Source organism: Anguilla rostrata, chromosome 7 (assembly GCF_018555375.3).
Source record: "Anguilla rostrata isolate EN2019 chromosome 7, ASM1855537v3, whole genome shotgun sequence".
NCBI classification, from domain to species: Eukaryota; Metazoa; Chordata; class Actinopteri; order Anguilliformes; family Anguillidae; genus Anguilla; species Anguilla rostrata.
Window position 1 is genome coordinate 3,019,776 of NC_057939.1, and position 26,228 is coordinate 3,046,003.

General features: G+C 44.8%; 1 protein-coding gene across 3 annotated transcripts in view; it reads right to left on the reverse strand.

The window, feature by feature from the left end:
* The window catches only part of LOC135258779 (glutamate receptor-interacting protein 1-like), a 215,311-nt gene extending 208,580 nt beyond the window's left edge, over nt 1–6,731 (reverse strand). For 2 of the 3 annotated variants that reach the window (XM_064342356.1, XM_064342352.1), the window contains exon 1: nt 5,829–6,729. In XM_064342356.1, the coding sequence (XP_064198426.1) occupies nt 5,829–5,883 (55 nt within the window). In that variant the 5' untranslated portion in view covers nt 5,884–6,729. Of the gene's footprint in view, nt 1–5,828 lie in introns of all 3 variants that reach the window. The other variant, XM_064342351.1, reaches the window with a different exon arrangement.
* Nucleotides 6,732–26,228: the final 19,497 nt, after the last annotated feature.

The window sequence follows — 26,228 nt, forward strand, 5'->3', positions numbered from 1 at the left end:
GCTTGTCATTTTCACGTTGCGCACACACTCGTCAAATAATTACCCTCTCTGATCAGAAAGCAAGTCGGTGCGTACTCATCGTGAATACAGTACGCTTGCGGACGAATCACACTGCAGCTCGCTTCCACCAATCGCTGATCGCCTTCCCCGATCCACAGTGGCTTACGGCAGGCATATGGATTTATTCCAGAACGCTGGACACCCTGATTATATTTAAATATCACTGAAAGACGGGTGTTCCATGCATCCTGCGAACAGACGAAATAAAGCTACAACCAACGTGCCTGAGAAACACAAGCAAACGGGCCAAGACTTGTTTTGTCACTGCACTGCACGTAAGCCTATGAACTCTGCAATAAATAACTGGATTTTAAAATCTCTAAAAAAAGGTTTAAAAAAAAGGCCATGATGTTAAATAATCACGTTCAAGTTAAACTGCGTATGACAGTGGGAGAACAGTGGAGATGAGGCTGTCCCCAGTGCCCCCTTTTTCCCAGCATGCTCTCTGCTGTGTCATGCGGTGGGGATCATTCCAGAAGCCCCTGCCATGACGACGATCTCGCCCCGAATCAATCAGCACTGGAATTAATAGGGTCCATTAAAAATGCAACACGAGAGGCATGTAGAGGAAAAGGGCCTTTAAATGGAAAAGGGGACGGAGCAATGAATTCACATTTTTTTGCCTGAACGCAGAAAATGCCATTTCTTTATTTTTTTTCCCTTACTTCCTTCCTTCCTTACTTCTAACACCCAGAGATAAACAACATTGTGCTGCATGTATATTTGTATTCTCCTTGCTCTGTTTTCTGCAAATAAATGTTAATTTCCCACTAACAAGCCACGTCCCAATACACCTTGGCATTTCAATTAGAGCTGTTTTATTAATATGATCTCATATTATTTTACGATTTTTCTCACTCGCACATAAATGTTAATGACTGCAACAGTGAACACAATATTTCCACATCCAACGAATTTCCATATGCAAGGTCGTGTGTTTTTGTGTGTGTTTGCTTCATATTTATGGACACAAAACAGACGGAATGAGATGAATGTTCCCTGTTTTCTGCTGTACAGCTGGAAGTGCACACTGAAGTCAAATCTGGCTTAACTATTTCCCTGCCTTATTCTGCAGCAACCAGCAGCCCACAGCTTATCGCTGTTAACCAATTTCGTTTTGGTTTTGTCTGTATTATGTGATCAGCTGTGGCGGGGTTCCGTTTCCCCCCCTTCACCTCCACATTAGGGTCTGCATGCTGTGCCAACGATTGTCTTTTCAGAGGCATCTTTAAAGATCGGCGTGGAAAGATTCTGCTTGTGACCGTGCCTCTTCAAAGTCCTGCAGCGTGCCTCAGAAGTCAGGTCTGAACAAAAACGCCCCCGAGCGTAAGACCGTGTGACACGGCCCCCCTCAGCCCAAAAACCGCGCGGCTCTGTCTAAACCAGATAATCACACAACCAGTTTGGGCCCCAGATACAATTCACAAAACAAAATTACTCCGGATACAGTGATCGGTCACGGAGTCAACATCACACCGCGTCGCCGTATTACGCCCTGCGAAGACGCCTTTGTTCCTCTTATCTGAGAGCGTTTGCTCAGGCTCCCTCCAGCCAAAGCAGAAAATTAACTTATTTAATTGGATTAGCATCAATGACTCTGCCAGAAATATGGGTAAAACGTGTACAGAATTGTAGCATACAGTTATTAAAGCAGCCCCCGCAGGCCGTCCTCTAAAATATCGTCCGTAAGTTTACCTCAACGTTATTGCTTAACACCTTAAAGCCGTGGCCCAGCTCAAATCGGAGGTCGAAAATAACTCTACGTTTACCAAAAAAAAAAAAAACAATTACAGTAAGCACATGAAACTGAACCTTTGCCACGGAAGATAGTGGGAGACATCTGTGTCCTGTAGGCAGCCTCTGTTTGTACATACATAATGCAGATATTACTATAAGTGCAGTGATTGAAAGTGTATAATACAATTATGGAACATTCAATAACATATCAGCTCAAGAAACGCATTCTATTATTTAACACTTATTGCTGAAAGATGAACTGATCGCGCTACTACAATATTTTCCTTCTGAGTGCAGTTTCCAAATGATCCCAAAGGTGTTGAATGTGGTTGAGGTCAGGACACTGTGCAGGCCAGTCAAGTTCTTCCACACCGTTCTCAACGAAACCACATCTATATGGACCTTGTGGTGTGTCTGGGGGCACTGTCATGCTGAAACAGACAAGGGCCTTCCCCAAACAGTAGGGGAAGCACAGAATCAGCCAGAATTTGATAGTATGCTGTAGCATTAAAATTTGCCTTCACTGGAACTAAGAGGCCTAGCCCAAACCATGAAAAACAGGCCCCAGACCACGGTTTGTCCAGATACTTTTGGTCATATCGCGTATACTGTTTTTAATTGTCACCATGGCAACACACAGGGGTCAGGAAGGCCTCATCCAGCTCAGGGGCTGAAATTTTCCCACATCCTGTTTGGGTGGACACACACACTTACATCAGGAGGTAGATTTTCCACTCTTAATGCGTGGACCAGCTCGCTGAGCCGAGTCGTACCAGCACAGACCCTTCTGGGGTACAACCAAGACCAGGCCTGTGTACACCTGGGACACCGCAGGCCAAACGCATTCTGAGCACTGACGATAGCCAACTGTTACAGATCTAACACGGAGAGGCGAGCAATCTCAGGTCATAATTAATTGCCGTACTGAAATTAAAAATTAAAGGGAACAAGGTCACTCTAAAGATGGAGAAAGTCAGTAGAAATTGAAAAGCCTTTCTGCCCCATGTTCCTGTGCTGGTGCTGCACGGAGTGTGAACGGGATTAGAGGGACACCCAAAGCCGTTCACCGCTGAGCCAATGAGAGCCGCCGAACCCCCCACACCCCCCACCCCACCCACCCCCACCCCCCCCACCCCGGAACGAACCTTAAATTTTACCTCCACGCGGCTTTATCCTACATACCCTCGAACCCATCTAATGGCGCATTTTCTGCCCCCCCCCCAAAACCCCCAGCGGCTGATCACTGCTGCTTCTTGCCCCCCCCCCCCCCAAAACCCCGCTGCAGCGCGCCAGATGAGAAACGCTGACCTGCCAGCCGACGGCGGGAATTTTTCAGAGCGCGTTCGATGCCCCCCCCCCCGGGGGTACGCCTGCCCCCTCCATCACGGCTGCCCTTTAACAAGACGAGAGCCACTGCTGACGCCGTTTATGTCGTCTACTCTATTTTAACGCACACCACTGCCACTGCACTTCCTTCGGCCACAATATCCACTAACTGCACGTTTTCCTTCTGCATTAAAACCAGGGGTATGTTTTTTTTATCTAAATGCCATTTCCCAGCTAGGGATTCAGCGTCGTATTCCGTTTGTAATCAGCACAGCTTGTCACGATTTGGTTACTGGATTGAAACACATCTGATTGAATACAGGGCGAGCCGTTTGCTCTGCTGTGATTGGATATATTGTCTGACTGCGTTACATATTCTATTCATACTCGGGCAGAGCCTGCCGAGATCCATACACATCTGCGCAGACTACGCCACCGTGCACATCGCGCCCAGACATCGCGCTGGCAGAAAACGCTTTAAGCATTTACATTTTTTTGACGTAATGTTTTGCCATAGTGGAATACGTTGTTCTTGAGTGAGTCCTGGGGACCTGGGAGGAAACGGCTCACCTGTGATTGGTTCCCTCGGCTCGGGCCCGACGGTCTTACACTCAGTGAGCTAAACACGTCTCTCGCTGTGACACGTAGACAGTGGGGACCAGGTTTAGGAGCTTGTGGTAGACCCGCTGCTATTGCACACGCATGCACGCATGCACGCACACACACACACACACACACACACAAGCATGCACACACACACATGAGCGAACAGACACACACACAAGCATGCATACACGCAACCAGACGCACACACAGACACACACGTACTCACACACAAGCATGCATGCACGCACACGCACACACACACACACACACAGTCTCTCTCTCCAAACCCACAGCAGAAACAAAATAAATGGAAACAAATGTATATCACACTACAATATGTACATAAAACATGAACATTTTTCGATTTGTGAATTCAATTACAGTTAATTTATTCTAAGTTGACTGAAATACAATTAAATGAATCCCAGCCCATACAGCTACATACAGAAAACACTTTCAGTGATTATATGAGGGGAGGAAACTATAAATCTGGACTGCTAGCCTCTGTACTCTTGTAGCAAGCAAAGAGAATCACAATAAGATAGTTATTAGTAGCCAGTATATTACCAAGCTAACTTACAAATATGGATACAGGTACCACTGCTAGTGAACATGGCAATATGTAGGCAATTGTTCTTTTCCTAACTCATTGCGTTACTGTACAATGGAGAAAATTGCAACTAGCTTGCCTGGTGCCGCAAATCCAGAACATAAACATGATTGATGTCAGCATGCATTTATTGAATCACTTCATTTCCAGACCTGACAAATCAAACAAGCTTTATGAGCTTATAACAAGGATGAAAGAACAACATGTTGCATATTTATTTATTCATTTATTTATTTTTAAACATTGTGAGTTTTAATGATAAAATTGCGGAGGTGCACATATTGATTGATTCTGTATGCCTGGTTCTGCAGATATGACGCGACATCGGGGGGACGGCAACGTTCTCAAGCGGCCTCAGTATGTTACAAAGCAATTTTCAACATTTTCCACGCCAGCGCCAGGTTAGGAAGAACACTAACACATATAGTATGACCTAATTAATGTGCTAACCGCAACTCTCTTGGCAGCAGAGAATGTGTACACGCGTGATGTCCTAAATCAAATGTTGATTTCTAAAGAAATGTAAAGAATTATTTTCCACTGGCGACTACCAAGTCCGCGTATATGAAGAAAGTATAATGGCACTTAAATGCGTTAACATATGCTAAACATAACGAACTTTTCAGGTTCTAACAGCTATTTTGGTGTTGCTGAAGTCTAAGATTCTGGTGTAGCACATTTTTTCCCACTGGTTTGGAAGTTACCGGCTGTACAGTGTTGCAGATCTGAACGTCTCCTTGAATTCCACAGACAGAATCAGAAGACACCATGACGCCCATATAGTGATATGAAATGATCAGTGCCTTGCATTTACGAAAATCTTAAGGCTATATAACTGAGTGAACCGTAGTTCGTGGTTTCACGGTGTTGACAGGTTTATGATTTGCGCGACTGGATGACTGGAATTCAAAATTTCAGTGAAATTTCGTCAGATTGCAACGCATGACCAACACATCAACTATGGAAGATTGCGTTCAAGAAGAAACCCAGTACCAAGCGCGAGCGTTCACAATTTCAAACGAATCTAGCCATAGTAATTACATCAAACGCTTACAACTTTGTTACCTCGACCAACACATGGAATCAAACGCATAAAGCATAACCCGAACCACCTTTACTGTTCGTGCATAAAAGCCAAATAGACCCGTGTATGAATAAGAGACAGTTCTTCCAATAGGCGCCGCCTGAGACAGGCGGTAAAACAGAGCGCCAGTACGCAACACTTGCTCAGCAGATACGCAAAAAGTTGCCATTGAATGAAACCAGCCAGGCGTCATCTTTCCTCGTGCATCACCACATAACATCCCGTATACCACACGAGATAATGCGCATGATTTCCAGTAATCCAGCGACAACTTTGGTCGCGGCGTTGAGCATATTGGCCGTGCACATCGCTGTGAGCGAATACCGCGCCTTCACCCGGCTGATTCGGTGGTAGCATCAGAACACTTCTACGGACACAAACGTCAAGAACAATGCGTTTCCTTACCTGTTTCCTCCTCTGCCTGAAGACAGGAGGGGATGTTCTTCTTCCAGCCCGGCATCTCCTCCGCAGTGAGCGCATTCAGACGGTTTCAAAGACTATCATTTGGCTCATTTCAACCAGCACAGCACAGGTTTCCTTCGCGTTTATCCTTCCGTTTGTCTCTCCTTTTCCCCTTTGCCGGCTGTAATCCAACGCCGTGTCTCCGAAAAGCCTCGTCGTGGAGAGAGCGAAGGACGCGGAAAGCCACAGGAAAACTACGAGACGGCGCCGAACGCGACGAGAGAGAGAGACCTCTCTGTTCAGCTCGAGACAGCACCGAACGCAGCGAGAGAGAGAGAGCGAGACCTCTCTGTTCAGCGCGAGACAGGATGCCTAAACAGATTTACGAAGTGACAAGTAAACTTGCAGTCCTTTTCCGTTTTAACACATCGTTTGTTGATCGTGTTTCCACAAGAGCAGGTGTATGTCCTTTTTCCTTCCTGTTCCCAGTACGGGTGGAAAGCGCAGTGCTATGGTTTGGGGAATGGTCTGGTCCACGTGATAAGACAGACCAGTACACCTTCAGTTTGACATATGGGCGTGTAATTTCCAACGAAGGTTAAATGCAGAAATACGTTTCACAGAACGAAGAAACTAAATAACGTGATATGCAGCTGGAAAATTAAAACTGATACGTCTATATGTTTCAAGTGACAAAATCCAATAACGCGTAGGATATTCTGAATCTCGCGTATAAAAGCTACTTCTGAATTTCACTGAATGCGCAGAAGAATGGTGCGGCTTTTTTTTCGCGGAAAGCGTATGGCCACCACATGGAACTGGAACCGGGTCATGCATCACATACAATACTGCAGTAAAGTCGCGACATACAATAATGCAGCACCTTCCATTTGTGTAAAAAGTCTCTAAATGACCACTACGTTTCAAAATACCACGAAACTTACTGAAGCGTTTTGTTGTGAGCATTGCGTAAAACGTGGACTATGTCATCCGCCAAAAAATTTATCTGGACGACACCAGTCTGATATCCCTTGATGCCACAAAATTCTCCTTAATTGTATAAATTATGGTTTTTTTTCCCCCAGCTGGTCCATTGAAAGGGAACAAAATGATCACCTGTACAGCGATCAGTGAGTTACCTCCAATGCCACCTGCTCAGGTGAATGTATGTACCGGGTAGGGCATGTTTTTGTTTGCACATGCTCAGTGAGGCCCTTCAGGCAGTGGGCCTCCATCCCACCAGCTTTATGGATATGCTCTTGCCCTTGAACAGAAGACAGCTGTGGGGAGTTCCGCCATACTCTCCACTGACACTGTGTCAGGCCCAGAGGGCTTTTTTCTAGATAATTCTATCACCTCCTGCTGCCCAACCCCCACCCCCCCTACACAGACACACACACATTCTGCCCTGGGGGGCTCACCCTCCTTCCACATTGGGGCTGGCGTACAGGACCCTGGGGTGAGTAGGGAAGGCTGTTCGGTGGAGGGAAGGTCTGAATGCACTTTCCCGCTCAGCTGCCCAGCCTCCCCGAAGGCCCAGTCTGCTGAATGTCAGACTGAGCAAGAGGAGGAGATGAGGAGAGGACAGGGGAGAAAGAGGAGAGGACAGGGGAGGAGGAGAGGACGAGGGGAGGAGGAGGAGAGGAAGAGGGGAGGAGGAGGTCAGGCTGTTTTTCACGACATTCATCGACGGAAAAGAGGGAGGGGCCTACCACCCACATCCGTCAGCATTGAGTGTGAGGTGCACTGATTGATTTATGAGAAACATGAAAAGTGGGACTTTGTTTTAACTATAAAAGCTTTACTGCAGGGCACACATTAAACAAAAAAACATTTCTTTTTCAGTTCAGTCAAGCGTGCAGTATTTAAAATCCATGCATTAAGACATAAAATTGCCAACTGGACCCTGGTTAAACAAATAAACATCATCAGTGAGTAGTCAAATGGGTAAATGCATACATCGTTCGGTCAGAGTCATTTAGCTGCATCTGCGGCAGTAGCACGGGCATATTAACATGACAGAAACGTCTTTCCGTTTCTGTTAATGCGGTAACGAAGGCTGGACTCCTTGAACTGTAAAAGTCAATGACTCCAGGCTACTGTGCTCGGAAGGACGGGGTACACACGGGCGAAGGATGACCTCATTAGTGAGCCCAGCAGGAGTGGCGGCAGTATTGTTAGCGGTTAGTGCCAGATTTAATGTAATCGCGACGAACGTCTCGATGAGCATCTATGGTACTTCAAGCATACATTCTCTTCCTGTTTCGCTTATAGGGGCGGGCTGGGGCTGTCTGTGAACTCGACACAGTAGGGCAAAGGCCTCTGCTAAATTAGCTAAAATGATCACATAAAAAAATAAGATGATGAAGAAGAAGAAGAATACTTTATTCGCCTGTATCTTCGTTGTCCCCGTGGAGATTAGAGGTTTCATCAGCTTCCCGTGCCTCTGTCGTTGCTCGGGAACCAGACCGCGGGCGTTCTAGAACGGCTGATGACCCGCGCGCCGCTGTTCCTACGGTCACCGGCACGACCAGTGGGATCCGGCGAGAGAGAGAGCCCTCGCCGCAGCAGCAGGCGAGACAGGCTGTGGGGAGAGATAGAGGGGCCCGGGCGAAACCGCGCGGTTATTGGCAGAAGATCAATCTGGCGACCTCATCAGTCCGCTCTTTGAATCGTCCCAGCGATAGACAGCGCTCCGTCAAATCGCTGAGCCGTCGAACCGACACTTCCCTAAGTGGCCTCTTTTCTCCTTTTTTTTTTTTTTTTTTTTTTTTTTTTTGTGAGGCAGCGTCGTTGGATTGAGCGTCCAGCAGTGACCTGCTGTCTTTTCCAAACACTGTGCTGACAGCCTTTCTTCTGCAGAGTACCCCTCACACCTCACTGCTAGAGCGCTACGTCCTTTAATACAGAGTAGCGGTATTAATTATCAGCATTGTGAATGAATGAATGAATGAATCATTGCCTTTATCTACCCTTTTGCGAACGCTCAAAGTGCTTCACAGTGATGAGTGGGAACTCCCCTCATCCACCACCAATGTGTAGCACCCACCTGGGTGTGGTATACGCTACTAAATGTACTTCCACTTGCTGAATTATCTACCTTGGAGATTGGATCAAAGAATCACAATGCACCAGTTAGTTAATTAATAATAATTAATAAGGACAAAGAAGGAGATCGTCAATGGATTTGGTTTTATTCCGCAGAGCTCTCTCATTTCCACAAGGAGTCTACATAAAATAATTATTTACAAAGTTTTTGCAAAAGGCAGAAGAGTTTGAGTCACTAGAAGAACAGTATGCATTTAAAAACATAATTGTTATCTCACACTAGTCTCATGTGATTTGAGGTAAACGATAATCTGTTTGGATTTTCAGGACAGCCCCGAGTGTCCATTCTCCTTCATTCTTTGAGTGGTTTGCTTCTGTTACATGTGGAGTAGCTGGCCACACGGGCGGATGCGTCCTTTGGCTACGCTCTGGTGCTGGAGGCAGCTCTGCAGGTTTGTCCTTTCTGTGGATGCATCCCAGGCAATCCCAAATCCCAAAGTGAGCATCTTCGTATCCAAATTGCATCCAAATTGGTCGTTCAGCAGATGCCCTCAGACCAAGAAACGTACGACAGTGCATTTCACACGGTAAGTGAACACTGCAAGAGCTTGAGAAAGACAAAGTTACAATCATATACAGTTAAATGCAAAAATACTGGGATAAGGAGACGGTTTTTGTTGCCTTAGCTTTGGATTTGAAATCTAACAATGAATATGAGGTTAAAGTGCAGACTGTCAGTTTTAATTTGTGGGTATTTACATCCATATTGGGTGAAGGGATTACAGGCCTTTTTGTACATAGCCCCCCTCCTCATTTTAGAGGAGCCAAAAGTAATTGGACAGATTAACATTATCTGAAATGAAGTTGTCATATTTAGTACTTGGTTGCAAATCCTTTGCATTCGATGACTGCCTGAAGTCTGCGACGCGTAGACATCACCAGACGCTGGGTATCTTCCCTGGTGGTGCTCTGCCAGGCCTGCGCTGCAGCCAACTTCTGTTCCTGTTTGTTTTCTGTGGTGTCTCGCCTTTTATTCTTGTCATTCATATTCATTGTTTTATTTCAAATACAATGTGCCGGAGTACAAAAGCCAAAACGACAGAAACGGTGTCACTGTCCCAGTATGTTTGTATTTATCTGTAAATGCCGCTGTCAAGATGTTCGCTTTGAGACCTAGGAGGGGAAGGAAAGTGTTCTTTTTATTTTTAAACGGGAACACTGAGGTGCATAGCCTGAGAAAGGTGAGTTTTTAGATGTTTGCAGGAGATAGCGAGTCAGCCTTCCTGACTGATAGGGAAGGTTGTTCCACCACGGGGGGGGGGGGGGATGAGGAGTGGTGGGTTGGGAGGGGGTGAGAGCTGAGAGGGGTTGTAGAGTTATGTGCCTTAGCTTAAAAGACAGCATTCACTTGAGATTAGGTGGGTGAGGCCTGGTCTTTATCAGGGGCCTAGACGTCTGTTCTGCTGAGCAGAAACAGAAGGAGGGGGAAGGAGAGAGACAGAGAGAAAGAGAGAGAGACAGATGGTAGGAAAAGATCGAGAGAAAGTACCATGGGCCCATCCCAATACTTCTCCCTCCTCAGCTCTATTCCTCCACTCCCCCGCTACCACTCCTCTCCTTACTAGATGTATGGAGGAGAGGAGATGAATGGATGAAAGGAGAGAACAAGGAAGGAAAGGAGGTGAGGGGAGGGGAGTGGAGGAAAGGAGAGAATGAGGAGGTGTGAAGAAAATTGGGTCAGTTTATCTGCTTCCCCGTCATCAAAAAGTCGACGTCAACTACTGACGAAGAGGCCTTTTCATAATCCTTATCTTTTTGCTGAGCCCACAAATAGTCCCGTAGCCAATTGCAGATCTTATGTGTGGCCAGACCATTTAAAGCTGCAAAACAGTTTGGAAGTTTCAAGGACAAGTAGTTGCACGTACAATACACGAGCATGTAACTGACATTTTGTGGTTTGAATTGTGGCACTAATTAATATAGTACGTAGCCAGCATTAGATCAAAGTGAACATCCCATAGTATACAGTGTGCTGTAACTCCAGAATACCAATGTGTCTGATGTCTGAACAGAGCACTAATTTGCCTCATATAGAATATGAGGCTATAGTGCGACAGCCTACGCTCTGTTGCCAGTTCATTGGATCGCACGTAAGCTAATTCAGAAACATTTCCATAGATGATTATGTGAATTTGTCACTTCATATTTATCCGAGTTATTGTTTATTGTTCCGTGTTCACGCCGAAGAACAACTATTTCCCACAACATCCGAAATCAAATTTGTTGGCAATAAACGTGTCCTTTTAAACGGTCGGTTGAATAAAATCATTCTTGCATATTCGCAGGCTGAAATAACGGTGGCCGCCGTGATTATTTGTGTTTAGAGTCGAGCTCGTTTGAGCAACAGTCTGACGCGAGGGAGGGAGGGAGGGAAGGAGGGAGGGAGAGAGGGAGGGAAGGAGGGAGGGGTAGTGGAGGAAAGCTGGATGCACCTGTCATTTAGGGCAAGCACGTTCTTTTCCACCCTTGGATTCTGAGAGCTGTGTCACGCCAGATACTACACCAGTGGTCCGTGCCACATTGCTAGTAAACCATCAACTAAAGGAGCCATTATGGAGTTGTGTATGATGGGGAAAACCCTGCCAAATACCGTCCTCCCTCCCCAGGCACTGTTTAGACTCATTATGGTCACCTCGTGCCATAATCGGTCCTGATACTTTCCAGATTCAACACGGCCTGTTGGTGCCTCAGCTAGATTTCAGTAATGACCCAGGCCATGCAGGTTCATATAAATATAAAAATTGGATATCAGGAGCTCCGAGTCTATTTGTAAACATTGTAGGAAGTTGCACTGGTTATTGTATTTGTCATACATTTCAACCAATATATACCAATATATCTCCCTGAATTCTTTACACAAGGAAACAGAAATGACATCCATATAGTGTTGCAGATGATAGCAATGTTGCCTCTCGGCAAGAAGGTCATGGGTTCAAATCCCGCCCGGGGCCTTTCTGTGTGGAGTGTGCATATTCTCCTTGTGTCTGTATGGGGGTAGACATGCAGGGTGTAGGCTACTTGGAGGGGAATGAACAGGGCATTGCTGTAAAAGAGCATCTGTGCTCAGTCAACCTACCCAGCATAAATAAAGGTCAGCTAAAAAAAAAAAAAATTGATTTCTTTGTGCATGAAATGTATTTCAATGTCACCCATTAAAATTCCTCGCTGTGCCACCATTTCGATTCAGCCAGAATCTAGAGTGATAACAATTAGCCGTTCGTTAGGCGAATGTAAATTGGCTGGCGGCGCTAGCCTGTCCCTTACGAAGCCACGCTGGACGAGGGTGATGTTTCACTTAGGATCGCAGCATCGTATAAACAGCCATGACGAACATGATGAGTCCATCCAGCATGATGAAGTATGGCCCTTTTACAAATGCTATCTTAAAATAAACTGGCCATTTTGGTTCCCCAACTTCTACTTCCATTTTCCTGGATGCAGTCATTACCCCCGCGAATAATTCAGCCTGTCATCATACCTCGAAGTGGGTACACTCATGGTTAGACTGCAAACGACTCATTGCCTGGCAGTTATTGTCATCTTTGATGGATATTAATGCAAACCTGTTGTCTCTCATGCCCAGGCACAATCAATCACCAGGAAAACCTGTCACGGCAGCTGTCAGTTCCCCACCAGAGAGAGAGAGAGGGAGAGGGAGGGAGGGAGAGAGGGAGGGAGGGAGGGAGGGAGGAGGTGGAGAGAGAGAGAGGAGAGGAGGAGGGAGAGAGAGGAGGAGGAGGGAGGTGGAGGAGAGAGGGAGGGAGGAGAGGGAGGTGGAGAGAGAGAGGAGGATGGAGGGAGGTGGAGAGAGAGAGAGAGAGAGGGAAGGAAAGTGGGAGAGAGAAGGGGGGAGGGAAGGGAGTGAAAAAGAGTGGGAGAGAGAGAGGGGGAGAAGGAGAGGGGGGAGAGAGAGAGGGGGAGAAGGAGAGGGGGGAGAGAGAGAGAGGGACCAAGCCTTGACCAACTCCCCTGCTGTGGTTCTATGAGTGAAATTGAAAAGAAGAGAGAGAAAAGGTAAGCCAGACAGAGATGAGTTGTGAGAGGATGGCATTCAGGAACATTTTTATTATCGCTTTCCAGACTTTTGACCGTTACTTTTTTATTTAAACGCTTCCCCTGCCACCTGCTAATGTCAGAAGGTTCAGAAACTATTTGAAATTCTTTTCTATTTATATTATATGTTATATATTAATTTAAATATTCACATTATAAAAAGCATCCGTGCTGCAGAGAATACTGTCTAGGGAAGTTTAAAAAACAGATTTTTCTTATTTTTTTTCTTCAAAATGAGTCCCTGACATTCATCAAATATAAAATACTATTATAATAATACTATTCAAATACAGCCTTTATCAAATTCTAATTCACAATGTCTAAAAATCCGGGGGAACCTAAAAGAGGTGTGTAGCCAGACTTCTACACCACACATTAACACAGTGACCACTGCCAGACTGAAGGACAACCTCTCATCTCAAGACGAGCAAAATAAAGGGAGAAAGGAGTTTTCCTAATTGAAATATTACTCGAGGTGTAGTCTAGCAAGCCTAGGCAAGCCTAGCTCAGCCCGACCCTGGAGAAAGCCACTTCATTTAACTCCGCAACACCTTGTATAGCAAGGCTATGCCTCCAGCGTTTGTGCATATGAGCAGGTCAACTTTACAGCATTTACCTCCACAATTACAACTGTAAAAATACTTATGTTTGAGTATTTTTGAGTACTTTGTCCTTTTCAAAAGCAGGATGAGCCCTTTCCTCCTAGAGAGGCTTGGTTCAGATGCAGCCACCCTCCCCCAACCCCCCCCCCCCCCCCCCCCCCCCTCCAGGCCTGGGACAAGCCGTTTCTCCTGTCCGTGCTGGATGCCTAACGTTTGCCGAGTCACCAGCCATTTTAATTTAAGAGTTATGATTACGTCCGGCCGCGACACAGAAGCGCTCCGGTTGTGCTGCGGAACCTTATTTAACCCGAGTGTTTACGGAGGAGCAGCGGCGGCAGACAGAGAGCGGGAGGTCGGAGAGGGAAATTGCACGCTGACACGCTGTTTGAGGACAGCCAGCCACACTGTCAATAGAACTGGGTCGACTGAAGGCAACTGGTGAATGTGCCAGGAAGACTACTTTATAAACGCTTCCCCTGCAGGTTGGAATTGCACAAGCAGAAACCGTTTTCTGCTTTGCTTTGCTTTGCTTTGTTGTTGCTGTAGCTGTAGCTGTTGCTCAGACCTCTTCCCTCTCCTGCACCGATTTGCTTCTTTCCAGGAGTGGTGGTGTTGATATTGGGGGTGGTGGCACTTCCATTCACTGAGCATGGCTGCATGTCTCTCTGGAAATAATTCCAACCAGAAATAAGATGAAACTTAATACGATGAAACAACAGATTAATGTACACACTCGTGCACGTGCACGTGCACGTGCAAACACACTCTCTGGCGGCATAACATGGCTCTGCATGGTCTGTTTTCTGAACCACTCCAGTTGGAATCAGATTCACCCACATTTTATCCGGCCTGCATCACTTTCTGATTTAAGATCTCTGGAATCTAGCTCACATCGTCCTGTCCCCATGGTGAACACCCATGTGAACAATCAGGTTTGGGGGGGGGGGGGTGCTGTACCCAACTAAACTCTTTCCAGACAATCTCCATCACATTTCAGGACTGCATAATTACCATTTTACACGTTTGTGGTGCTAATGAGCTTGCTATCAGTCATCAGCAAGCTTTGATCACTGTCATGCGACACCCCGATTATTGGATTATTGGATGAAAGCATTCTATAGAGCTCTGTGATCAAATAGATCAAAGTCAGCAAACTGTAGAGGTCATTGCTAAGGACACCAGTTTATCTGGGGCAGTTTTATCACCTGTGATTCAGTCATCCTTCAGCAAGAGGTTTATGGCCTTCTTGACAATCAATTATCACCTTGCCCCTCCCCTCTAATTTGCATCAATTGCCACTAATTGAGAACAGATGATGATTGACAGCAACATCCCCACAGTGGCCCACACTGCTTTCAATGCAAAGAACCACAGACATGCAGCAGACATTTTCTCAGTTTAACTTAAATGGCAGTGTAGGCTTTTTTTAAAAATCCTGGATTTAAACTTTGTGTTTAAATTTGATTTGCAGTCAGTTCAAAAGGAGTCTCCCCTGGCCTTTTTTGGCAGTGTTTAGTGTAAACGTGCTCTTAAGAAGAGACTCTACTTTCTGCATCAACGGAGTTCGTTGGAAGAGACAAGTAGCTTATCATTTTGCCTTCTGTGCGATTTTTGGAATGCTTTTTTTTGCCTCTGTTCCAGAACTCCCAGAGTATCCTCGAAGTGCCACATTTGTGTGCCAATAATGTGGTTGAACGATCCATGGTTTCTTCTGGAGTGCTTGTTGCAAGTTTCTTAGGGGATTTATTAATTTTACTGTGATGTGTGTCCATCGACCTTATTACGTTTCATGAATTCACATCTATCTGCTCTCAAACTAGTGGATTATTTGTGCCACATTTCCTTAATAACTTTGCCCAAACCCTTGTTGCACAGCAACTCCTTCAGTGTTTCCAGCACAGCAGTAATTCACTGTAATGCCCATTTCCGGGTCTACAAACCTGGAGTAGAAACAGGGATTTTCCAGGTGAACAAAACGGGTCAAGTGTTGGTCTCAACTGGGTTTCAGCAAGACATATTATTAGATAACTACAGTACATTGAGATGGATGATTAGTTTCAAAAGACAAAAACTGGACATCTCAGCTTTTCATACAGTATGCTTCAAGAATATTTTTCTCTTCTTATAGATTGTGTCTGTTTTTTCCATTTTATAATGGTTTAATGCAGGAAAAGCTCGGCTTACAGTACATTGGCACACCGACATATCAATTCTCAGCCAATTAAAAGTCTATATTGTGGTTAATTCCCAAAATACACTCCCCTACCTAAGCTATCAGACTGCACAGCGGAGGTCTCTGAGCCGTCATGGCTGGAGGGCGTTGGGTCTGAAGATGTCAAAGACGACGCCGACGCACCTGTTCGCCCGAACAGCGCTTCGATCTCGAGCGTAACAACTTTTACCCGCCTGTCAGTCCTCGTTTGCCCTTTTCTAAATCCTTTTCCGCGCCGACTCCAGGGTGCTTCTAAGGGATGCGTGGTTCTGTTAAGATACCGTGGCAACTGCACTGATGTTGCTCAACAAAGCACAAAGCCCCTCTGTATCTGGAACGACCTTGTTGGAGATCGATATAAAAAAAAAGAGGTACCCTTCAAACCGAAAAAAAACAACAAAAAAAACACACATGCTCTGCCTTTAAGACTCAGCACGGATCAGACACGGGGGAAGATTTGCAAAGCGCTTTTATTTATTTTTTTCTGGAGCCGTGACAGCCTTTCAAAGGCCCTCTGTGGCCCGAAGCTGAAGTGCACTGCTGATGTGGAAGAGGAGGGCACTGAAATGATCGGCGCTGAAAACTCAGCAAGATGACACAACAAAATCAATTTCCCTGCGCAGTTCCTCTGGGAATTTGTATCGGAGGTTTGTTCAGCAGAAAGAGCCTCCTGTTCATACTGTCCTTTCATTGTTCGCAGGGCAATAAAAACACACCCTTGGACATTTTTTAGTTTCCTTGTTAAGTGGAAAAAATTGCACTCGTGAATATCAAAGCCAACAGACAACAACCAACAGAGATAGCGATCTTAACAGCATCAAGGTGGGGAGAGTACATCATAACGCAAAATATCTCTGACGACCTTTTAATAGCTTTAATATGTTGATATCTCTATAATGTGTAATATCTCTGCTTAAGCAGCAGTGAATGGCGCGCGTGTCTTGCCAGAGGAAGCCGTGTAGCATGGCCCTCTCTGTCAGCGCTAAGGTTTTATTTTAACGCCTTTTCACATCCTGGCCCCCGCGGTGTGGGCTAGCGTGCATCACTTCAATTACACCGGCGAGGTGTGACTCATCGCCCTCCCGCGACCCGCCGGGGAAAAACTCAGGAAGCCGCCGAAGGCGAAGCAGCCGAAGAAAAGGATTCACAACCTCTGCTTCAGACCGCTCAGCGCGTGCGGCATATCGCAAGAACACACAGGGAACTTTGTGATAAAATCCTTCAACTCCTGTCTCTGATCGAGAGGGTGACGTTTTTTTCTTTCTGCGATAATTGAGTATACTGTACGGGTGGCCCGCAAAAGTATGGGAGCAGTAGAGCGAAATGTGTTTATGTAGATTTAAGAGATCAAAAGAACATGAACATAAGACCAACGTGCGGACGATGAGCTTTTATTTCATAATATTTACACACGTATACGTTGTGGGCTGCCATTTCACAGAAACAGCAGACTTGACTCTTAAGCTGCATCTAAGTTGTATTTAATTAGCCTTAACTGGTTATCAAAATGTGACCCAATAGTCCTATCTAACTCACTGACTCAACAATTAACTGTCTGTTTATTCAAACTTTTGACTGTTCAGGGTGGAATAAAGTATTTGCTGTAACTCTTTAAAAAAAATAATAATCTTTTGCACACCACTGCACATTCAGACAGTTACACACAATCGATTATATTTCACGTAAATTAATGGCTTTTGTGTAATTTGAAAACGGTGTCCTCAGTCACTGCTCTCAGCGCACTGCATAGCCGTTGGTGTCACACATCCCCAGCAGCACTAACACTGTGGGACAAGAGTAGCAAAGCTTCTTCCCCAATGAAATAATAACAATTTGTTTCACACGGTCGCATTGTCATGCTCGAGCGAGCCGTATGTGCCGAGTCAATTTTTCATTACGGGCCATTTGCCACAGCTCAATGAAACGGATGGGAGGACGGTTCTCTGCCGTCATACCTGTTCCATTACAGTGGCAGGAGCAGCCGACTCACGAGCACAGCCAGTTTATTTATTTACTGGTAAGCAGTTTTTTATGCAAAATAACCGCTTGTGTTTTTTATTAAGGCTTTTGGCATGGGGAGCGCTCTCCCCAACCAGCCCCTCCCCTCTTTCTCTCTCTCTCTCTCTCTCTCTCTCTCTCTCTCCCCCCCTCTCTCTTCCTCCCTCGCTCTCTCTCTCTCCCCCTCCGTCTCTCTCTCTCTTTCTTTCGCTCTCTCTCCCCCTCCCTCCCCCACTCTCTCCCTCTCTCCCTCTCTCTCTTCCTCCTCCTCCCCCCCCTCTCTCTCCATCCTGTTGCTCCTGCCACTACACCACTTTGCCAGCACCCTGGGCAGCACCGCATTGGCAGTCCCGATAATTAAATCGTCAGAATCCAGCTGCCCACCGTAACCCGCTCCAGCTTCGGACAATCACGTGTCATCAGCACCCCTAAGAGAAGGAGTAGGCCAGCAACTGGGGGTTTCACTGAGACCCTGTGGCCTGAACGCCACTACGCTACATGGCCGAAAGTATACAGACACCTGGCGTCCAACATCTCATCCAAAATTATGGGCATTCATATGGAGTTGGTCAACCCTTCGCAGCTATAACAACCTCCACTCTTCCAGGAAGGCTTTATGTGAAATGCCTTCACTGGAACTAAGGGGCCTAGCCCAAACCATGAAAAAGCAGCAGCAGACATAGGGGTGTCCACATACGTTTGGTCACATAGTGTACCAATAGTTTTTTACTTTCATAGAGACGGGCACAGAGGAATGACACCTGTTCACCGTACTCACCTTGCACTCCCTGACACCCCTCAGCCATGTTTTCCCCCTCACTGAAACCTGCTGACACTTCACTAATCCCACACACCTTACGGCTAACTTTACCTGTCTGTCTGCTTCATCTGTGACACTTCTCCATGACAACACTACACCGGGGGTAAATGTGGACAGATATAAGCACTCGTAGACAGGCAGTAATATTTCTTTAAAAAGGTACTTTAAAAAAAAAAAATCAAATATAATCCTGAAAGGCTTCGGCCAACAAGAACGACAAACAAAGGCCTCCGGGCTTTGATCAGCAAGTCTGACTCGCTGATGCATTATATTTTTAAAAATTCAATAATGAATAGGTAGTATTAAAGTCCCTGCTGCTCCTTCTGAGTTGTGTTCTCTAATGAATGTTTTTTTTGTTCTGCAGCTAAAAGCAAACTCATACCCCACTCAGCATGACAGCACTAATATTAAAAAGAAAAAATGGTATCATTTGGATCCAATACCCTTTTCTCTTTTGTAATTTGAAATTTTAATTTTTCATAATGGATAGTAGCAGCCATTCCTGACTTCCTGATTCAAGCACAGGCAATGTAGACTCAGACTTGAGTACTGGTCACTTGAGACTCCATTTTGACTCAAGGTTAAATGGCTTGACTACAACACTGGTAGTCAGCTATAAAAAATGATGATGGGCAAACTTCTATTGACCTTGTTGACTGAGCTACATCACAAACACAGTGATGACCCAATGGCAGAGAAGGACTTGGGAACCAGGTAAGTAGAATGCAAAAGTATTTTCTAAAGAACTTGGCAAAACCATAACTGTCGAGTGTGTACATAAGTGAAATATTTTAGAAATGTAGTGTACTTACAATCCCTGGATGATATTACTTATTTTTGGGGTTCTGCTGAGTGTAATCCGGGCCACATCTTTCAGCAAGTAAACCACCCTTTTTGGGAGAATGTCTCATAAATCAGAGAGGAAAAGGCAGACACAAAGTTTAGTGGACAGTACACATTTTAAGGACGCAGTAGTTAGGAGGATGTTTCAGACCCAGCCAAGGAAACTACAGAGGAACACAAGGAAGTAGTAAAAGTGCTGGTAACCATGCAAACAAACGCAAAGACCAAGCAAAGAATGACCAGGGGAAAGAGCTTAAATACAGAAACAAAGAGCTGAGTGAAATGAGAAGACACTTGCAAACGAGACAAAATCAGACAAAATCAATCATATGATAGTGACACAGAAAATAACGAGTGGAGAAGGGAGAGGCTAAAAAATCTGACCGATTAGGAATGGGGTTTTGGCGGCCTCTGGAGGTTCCTAGGCAGAACTGCCCAGACTGGTGGAATGTAGCGGCATGTTACCCAGCAGCTCAAGGCTTGAAGTCAACAGCAAGGACTGCGTTGAAAAAGAAAACTAGCGAGTCAGTCGCACTGTGTTAGGCTCTTTTCCCTCCACCGGCACGTAAGCTGAGGGAACCAGAAGTATAATGCACTGTAAACTAACTCCAGTAATCCAAGTTTTGGGACATGTTCAAGCTCTGCTTCCAACCAAGGTTCACTGCTCTCCGTTAGAGAGCAAATAAAAGATAAAAGGGTAGAATTCACTTTATTTTTTTAAAAATGTCTAACGAACCCAGTTACATTCCCGTTTCCTCTCTCTCCCTTACCTGGAGCACGTCTACAGCGCTCATGGACAGGTGACATCGCGTGCTGCAGGCACGCATCTCATTTCCAGACACACATGACTGCCTCTAAGAGACAATATGTCTGGGAGGGCCATCAGGCCCATGTGGGCTCTAATAATCACATGTAATAAAAACCACAGAAGAAGAACGACGGCCCTGGGCTCCTACTCTGCACAGAGAGACAACCAGGAAGAGCAAGGTTACAGCGACAATCCTTCACGTTGACATTTTTGTGGCAATATCCACGCGATGGATCTACATTCTGTAATTGGTTTTCTATATGCTATTTTTCATTGGTGCTGTTGGGTACGGCAATCTCCCCAGGTATTCATATACGATGACGCACGCAAAGGAACTTGAATGTCAAATGTGGAAGAGCACAAATAGCTATTTAGGCAGTCAGAGCAGACACTTGATGCATTTCATAATTGCTTTAGGTAAAAGATGTTTGATGAATTCATGTTGTGGTAATCAAGATATTAGCTAACCGTCTCCTCTTTTTTAGTTTTACGCTGTAGAAAAACAAACAGCGAGTGTCTACTTTCATCATACTTACACAGTCGTTACCTCCCTTATTTGTTTTGGTTGATGTCTCTAGCAGTAAAATTTATCAAATGTAACCACATCTGTTGACACTTTGTCTTTAAAATTATGTTTGACGTGTTGCTCAATGGTCCATGCCAGATGGCATTGCTGACCGTCTCTGGGTGGTCTTCTTTCTCCGAAATATGTTACATCTGGATTATCTTCTAATAAAATTAAACACTCAATGTGCTCCTGCTAACCCCCCCCCAAGCAAACCATACCGCCTTGTTTGGGGAGTTCAAACAGAACTCTGGGATTGGGAGTATGCAAACAAAATGTTGTCACCAGCGGTCACCAATAAATGTTGCCAAATCCACTAAAACCTAAAAATTAAGGAATGGCTCTTTAAGGCGTACTGTTCTGATGCCTGGTAGCTGACTGCAGCATTGAAAAGACAATTTATACAGTTTATACAGACAATTCATACCTACCCAGCATAATGGGTAAGAAGCAAAATGACCTTCTTAGACCTAAAGGTCACAGATTAGATTCACCGGTAGGCCATTGTAACCTTGAGCAAGGTACCCAGTACTGTAGCTTCACTATGTATATCCAGCTGTGTAAATGGATGCAGTGTGAATGCTGTGTAAAAAATGCTGTGTGAGTCGCTCTGGATAAGAGCGTCTGCCGACTGCCTGTAATGTAATGTCATGTAAAAAACCACTTTTAGCACATCGGTGCTGGATACCCTCAGAACCCACAGCCGTCTTTGTGACTAATTATTTTCTTCTTTCTCACGTTCTTGTTATTTTACTTCTTTGCGGTAGCACTAGTCGGAGGAAGGAGAGGAGGAGGAGCGATGGGAATTACTACCTTTTGCAAGAGGACAAATCACTAAAGCTGCGCAATCTACGGAGAGGGAAACTGCGATCCTTCTCTTTGTATGAGTATCACCTGCTGAATACGCTCAGCGCACACTGGGAGGACGGCTGTAACAGGTGCCTCATTGTGTCAGAAAGTGCCTTTCAGAAAAGAATGGCAGGTCTGATACTTAGGTTTGCAAAGGAACTTATTAGATGGGAAAATACTAGTAATGTACTGTATAATAGTGCAAATGAGTGAGGCATTTAACTTCTCTCTGTATAGAGATTACATTCTTGTCCACCTTCACTCAAGGGTATATCATATTGTACAATTTGACACAAAATGTTCTTTTCCTTCTTGCAACCATTTAATATTGAGATTAGTGGGGTCATATTCGCCTTAATGTGGTTTTTTTGCCATAAAATCGACAACAATGCAGAATATAAAAAAAATGGAAGCAGAGTTCAGATTTCAGTATAATGAATATTCTGTTTATAAGTACAAATTGTGGAAAGATTCCCTGTCTGTTTTTTTTTTTGTTTTAATAAATGCATTGTTTAATCCACATCACTCAGGGGAAAATGAGAAACCCTCCGATTCCTCCTTGTGTCATTAGGAACGTACACGCGGGCTTTGTATCGGAACATCCATCACATTAATGCATTACTGCCGAACACTAAACCCCGTCTCTCCACCGTAGTCTGGGAGAGAAAGAGAGAGAGAGAGAGAGAGAGGGAGAGAGAGAGAGAGAGAGAGAGAGAGAGAGAGAGCTTCTCAGCTGCTCCAGCTCAATATTCTGCTGAAGAGCACATTTATTTTAATAGCCTACTTAGTCCGGCGTGGGTTTCAGTTATTTACCAAAGTCAGCAGAGGGTGAAAGTTTGATGTGAGACTGCAGATTTATCATTCACACTGTTAAACAGTTTAATTTAAAGTGCCAGAGAAGCAATGCAGAATTACTAAAATTTCATAGCTGGACATTGACTTTAGAAATTTTGGTTCAGTATCCATAGCAACTGTGCCAACATTTTATTTGAGCCTATAATCTTCTGCAAGCTCAATTCTTTAACTGGTGAATATTGTATCGCTGCTGGTCCTCCATAACTTGGGGCGTTTTCAACTTGCCACTCTCAAAAAAATTTTTGCGTCTGATCATGTCTGTTTTTGGTCATGCAAGTGCTATAAAATGTAAAGGACTTTTTTATTCATGAAAAATAAAAAGCCTGGTTTTCAGAAACCGGCAATGTGTGGAATAGCCTGCCAGGTCACATAGTACAGGCAGAAACTCTGGGGATTTTTAGAACCAGGCTTGATACGGTGTTAGGTACTATCTAGCCTGTAGGTAATCAGAGCACTAGGTACAATTTAGTAAGGAAAAGGGAAGCTTTGTTAGCTGGGAATGGCCATTTTTTATGCTATGTCTGTTATTCAGGTTATTTACAGTATGTGAGGGTTAATTTGCATGTCTGCTATGCTATCATGTCATGTTAAATCAGGTTATGTTACAGTATGTAATGTTATATTAATTCATGCTGCTATGCTATGCAATTCATGTGTGTCGGGTTATGTTCACAGTTTTATTTATTTTATGTATGCTCTGCTATGCTATGCTATGTCATGTTATGTCAGGTTATGTTACAGTATGTTATGTTATATTATGTCATGCTCTGCTATGCTATGCTATGTCATGTTATGTCAGGTTATGTTACAGTATGTTATGTTATATTATGTCATGCTCTGCTATGCTATGCTATGTCATGTTATGTGTCAGCCTTCAATCTGTAAATAATGGCGGCCAGCCCCGCTCATGATTGTAATGACCGATCGCTTTATTTATTCCTTATGCTAGTGTATGTCCAGGTCTCTCTGCGGGGGGAGGCTGATCATCTGTAGCCTTAATGACGCAGTGCTTGCATGTACACCATTCTCTCGTGGGGCTGCTGTTCTGGGAGTATCTGTCATCAGCTAGGGGTGCTAGTGAATTAGCCGAATCAGTGAATCTTCTGTAATTTTTATTCATTTTTGGCTATTTGCACTCGTTCATAAATCACTCATTAAACCATTGCAAACTAAGGCTACAGCTAACCTGCCTTGGTGTGACAGGGGCATCCATTTTGATATAGCTGGCTCTTGGCAGTCCACTGCTCTTGCCAATGGACCATACCAGAATTGCTTGTTAATAGGCCCTGTGCCATAAAATGGATGGACTTACTTCCCATGCTCATTGAAAATCAGGCCAAATTCTGACATTCCCTAAAATGATGAAATGCTGGGGTTTCAGTGCAAGGTTTCGTGTAGGTGTAGGAACGGGGTTTTCCCTGTCGAAAGATCAAATGCGAGCAGAATGAAGCACGGGGTAAAAACAGCATCAAATAATTAATAGGTTTTAGTTCTTGTTTTCAGTATCACTAACAAGCCAGTACCAGGAGCATCTGAGGGGTCTGTTGGAAACATGCTTTAAAAGCTAATAAGGCATGTACTCAGGTGCTAGGCCATGCAAGGACTAAAAAACAAAAAAAAAACGAACAAACTGGAAACCAATGCAGGGATTTTAAAACGTGAGAGTGTGATGTCTTGGTCAATAGCTGTGCAGCGGAGTTTTGTACTAATTAAAACACCAGCATCCAGCAATCCATCCTGCTGATAACAAAAGCATACATTAGCCTCTCTGTGCTTGTTCGGGAGGGAAGTGGCCAGACTCTTTGCAATGTTCGGCGATTTAATCAAACTCTCCCACATTAATCTGGCCCCGCATCTCAATAAAGACGACTTTGCTCACCAGTTACCACATTTCAGCACAATGCCAAACCCTCTTTCCCTCCCTTTCCCACCCCCTGCTCTCCCTGCAGGTTCAGGGCCATCGGTGACCTGATGTGTGAGCTACGGTAAAGGACATCATGCTAAATGAGAGCCAGCGCATGGTGCTGAAGAATGGGGACGTGCTGAAGCTGGTGTCCTCTCCTGGACCTACTGCCACACAGCCCAGTATTATCGATAGAATCTTCTCAGGGGTGGTGGGGACTTAAAATGGCCGCCTGTTACCAACCCCTTGGTGCCAGTCAAAAGCATCCCAGAGACTGTAAGACAATTGCTTGTCTTTCTGGGGGTTTACACTGGGTGTGGTTACTTTGGTTTAACGTATAAGAGATTCTTTGAATTTACTGTGAACTCTTGTTTTTTTACAAACATGAAACATGCATATTGTTTTCTTTGAGAGAAATTCATTACATTCTATCGACTATCTGACTAACTGCTTCTTAATTTGATCAATATGTCCCTCAGAATCATTCGCAGGTGGCCTTTACGAGATTAAATGATCGATAAAAAGCGGGAGACTCATCAATACAGCATTTTCTTTGTTTGAAAATTGTTCACCAAACTGCCTGTTACAGCAGGAATTTGTGTAGATAAAACCAGATAAAAGCCACATTTCTCAAAGCAGTTAACGTGAATAAATCAATTGTTTTTGCATTTTCTTCAGTCTTTGAGCTGAACCACGAAAAGTCTTCCCTCGTATACATTCTTCATCATTCACGCGTAAGTGAATGTTTGGAACACTCACAGTGAATATTTAAATGGTGGGAAACTGTCACTGTTTCAGTGTTCAGATTTCCTTGTAACTGCCTTATAACTTGTGTTGGAAAAGTAAAACTGGTAGGCCACTTGCCTGAACACACACAATACAATTCTAAATCTAAATCTGTGTTTGGCAGTGTTTTGGCAGAGTTCTGTCTGAGAAGAGGGGGAGACGTAGCTCAGGGGGTAAGAGCGGTTGTCTGGCAGTCGGAGGGTTGCCGGTTCAATCCCCCGCCCTGGGCATGTCGAAGTGTCCCTGAGCAAGTCATCTAACCCGTAATTGCTCCCAATGAGCTGATTGGTACCTTGCATGGCAGCCTTTCACCGTTGGTGTGTGACTGTGTGTGTGTGAATGGGTGAAAGAGAGGCATCGATTGTAAAGCGCTATATAAATGCAGCCCATTTACCAGCATGTGACATGAGAGTCACGATGGTTACTGAGTCCACCAATCATAGAATTGGAACATTTGCCCAGTAGACACGCTGTGAAAGTGTAGCATCAAAAGCGTAGCATGGTACATAACATAGCCTAGCATAACATAACAATGACAGCAAGCCATTAAGCCAGACTATGGTTCACCATTTTCCTACCACTATGGGTACCTAGTGCTCACCGTTTACTTTACAAACTAGCTAGTATCCAACATTGTGTCAAGCCCCCTTCCCAGAGTTTGTTCCTCTTCTACGTGACCTGGCCAGCTATTCCACATAGTGCACACTCTCTGCGTGACGAAACACTCAGTGCCTGTGCGGAATTAACCTTTTGCTAATCCAGCGGCTGTTGCCGTGAGTCGTCTGGCAGGATTTACTGAGCTTTATCACTTCCGCGCACGGGAAATATTGAAAAGAATCAAAAACCTCGCTTGGCAGCGCTGAGCAAACGAAGCCAAATTAGCGGCAAGAAAAACGAGCGCTTTCTCCTGGCAGGCGCAGCCATCGCTGACAGAGGTGCAGCGAGGAGCGGGCACTCTTTTAAGAGGCGAGAAGAGGGAGAACATGTTCACCTCGTTCTTC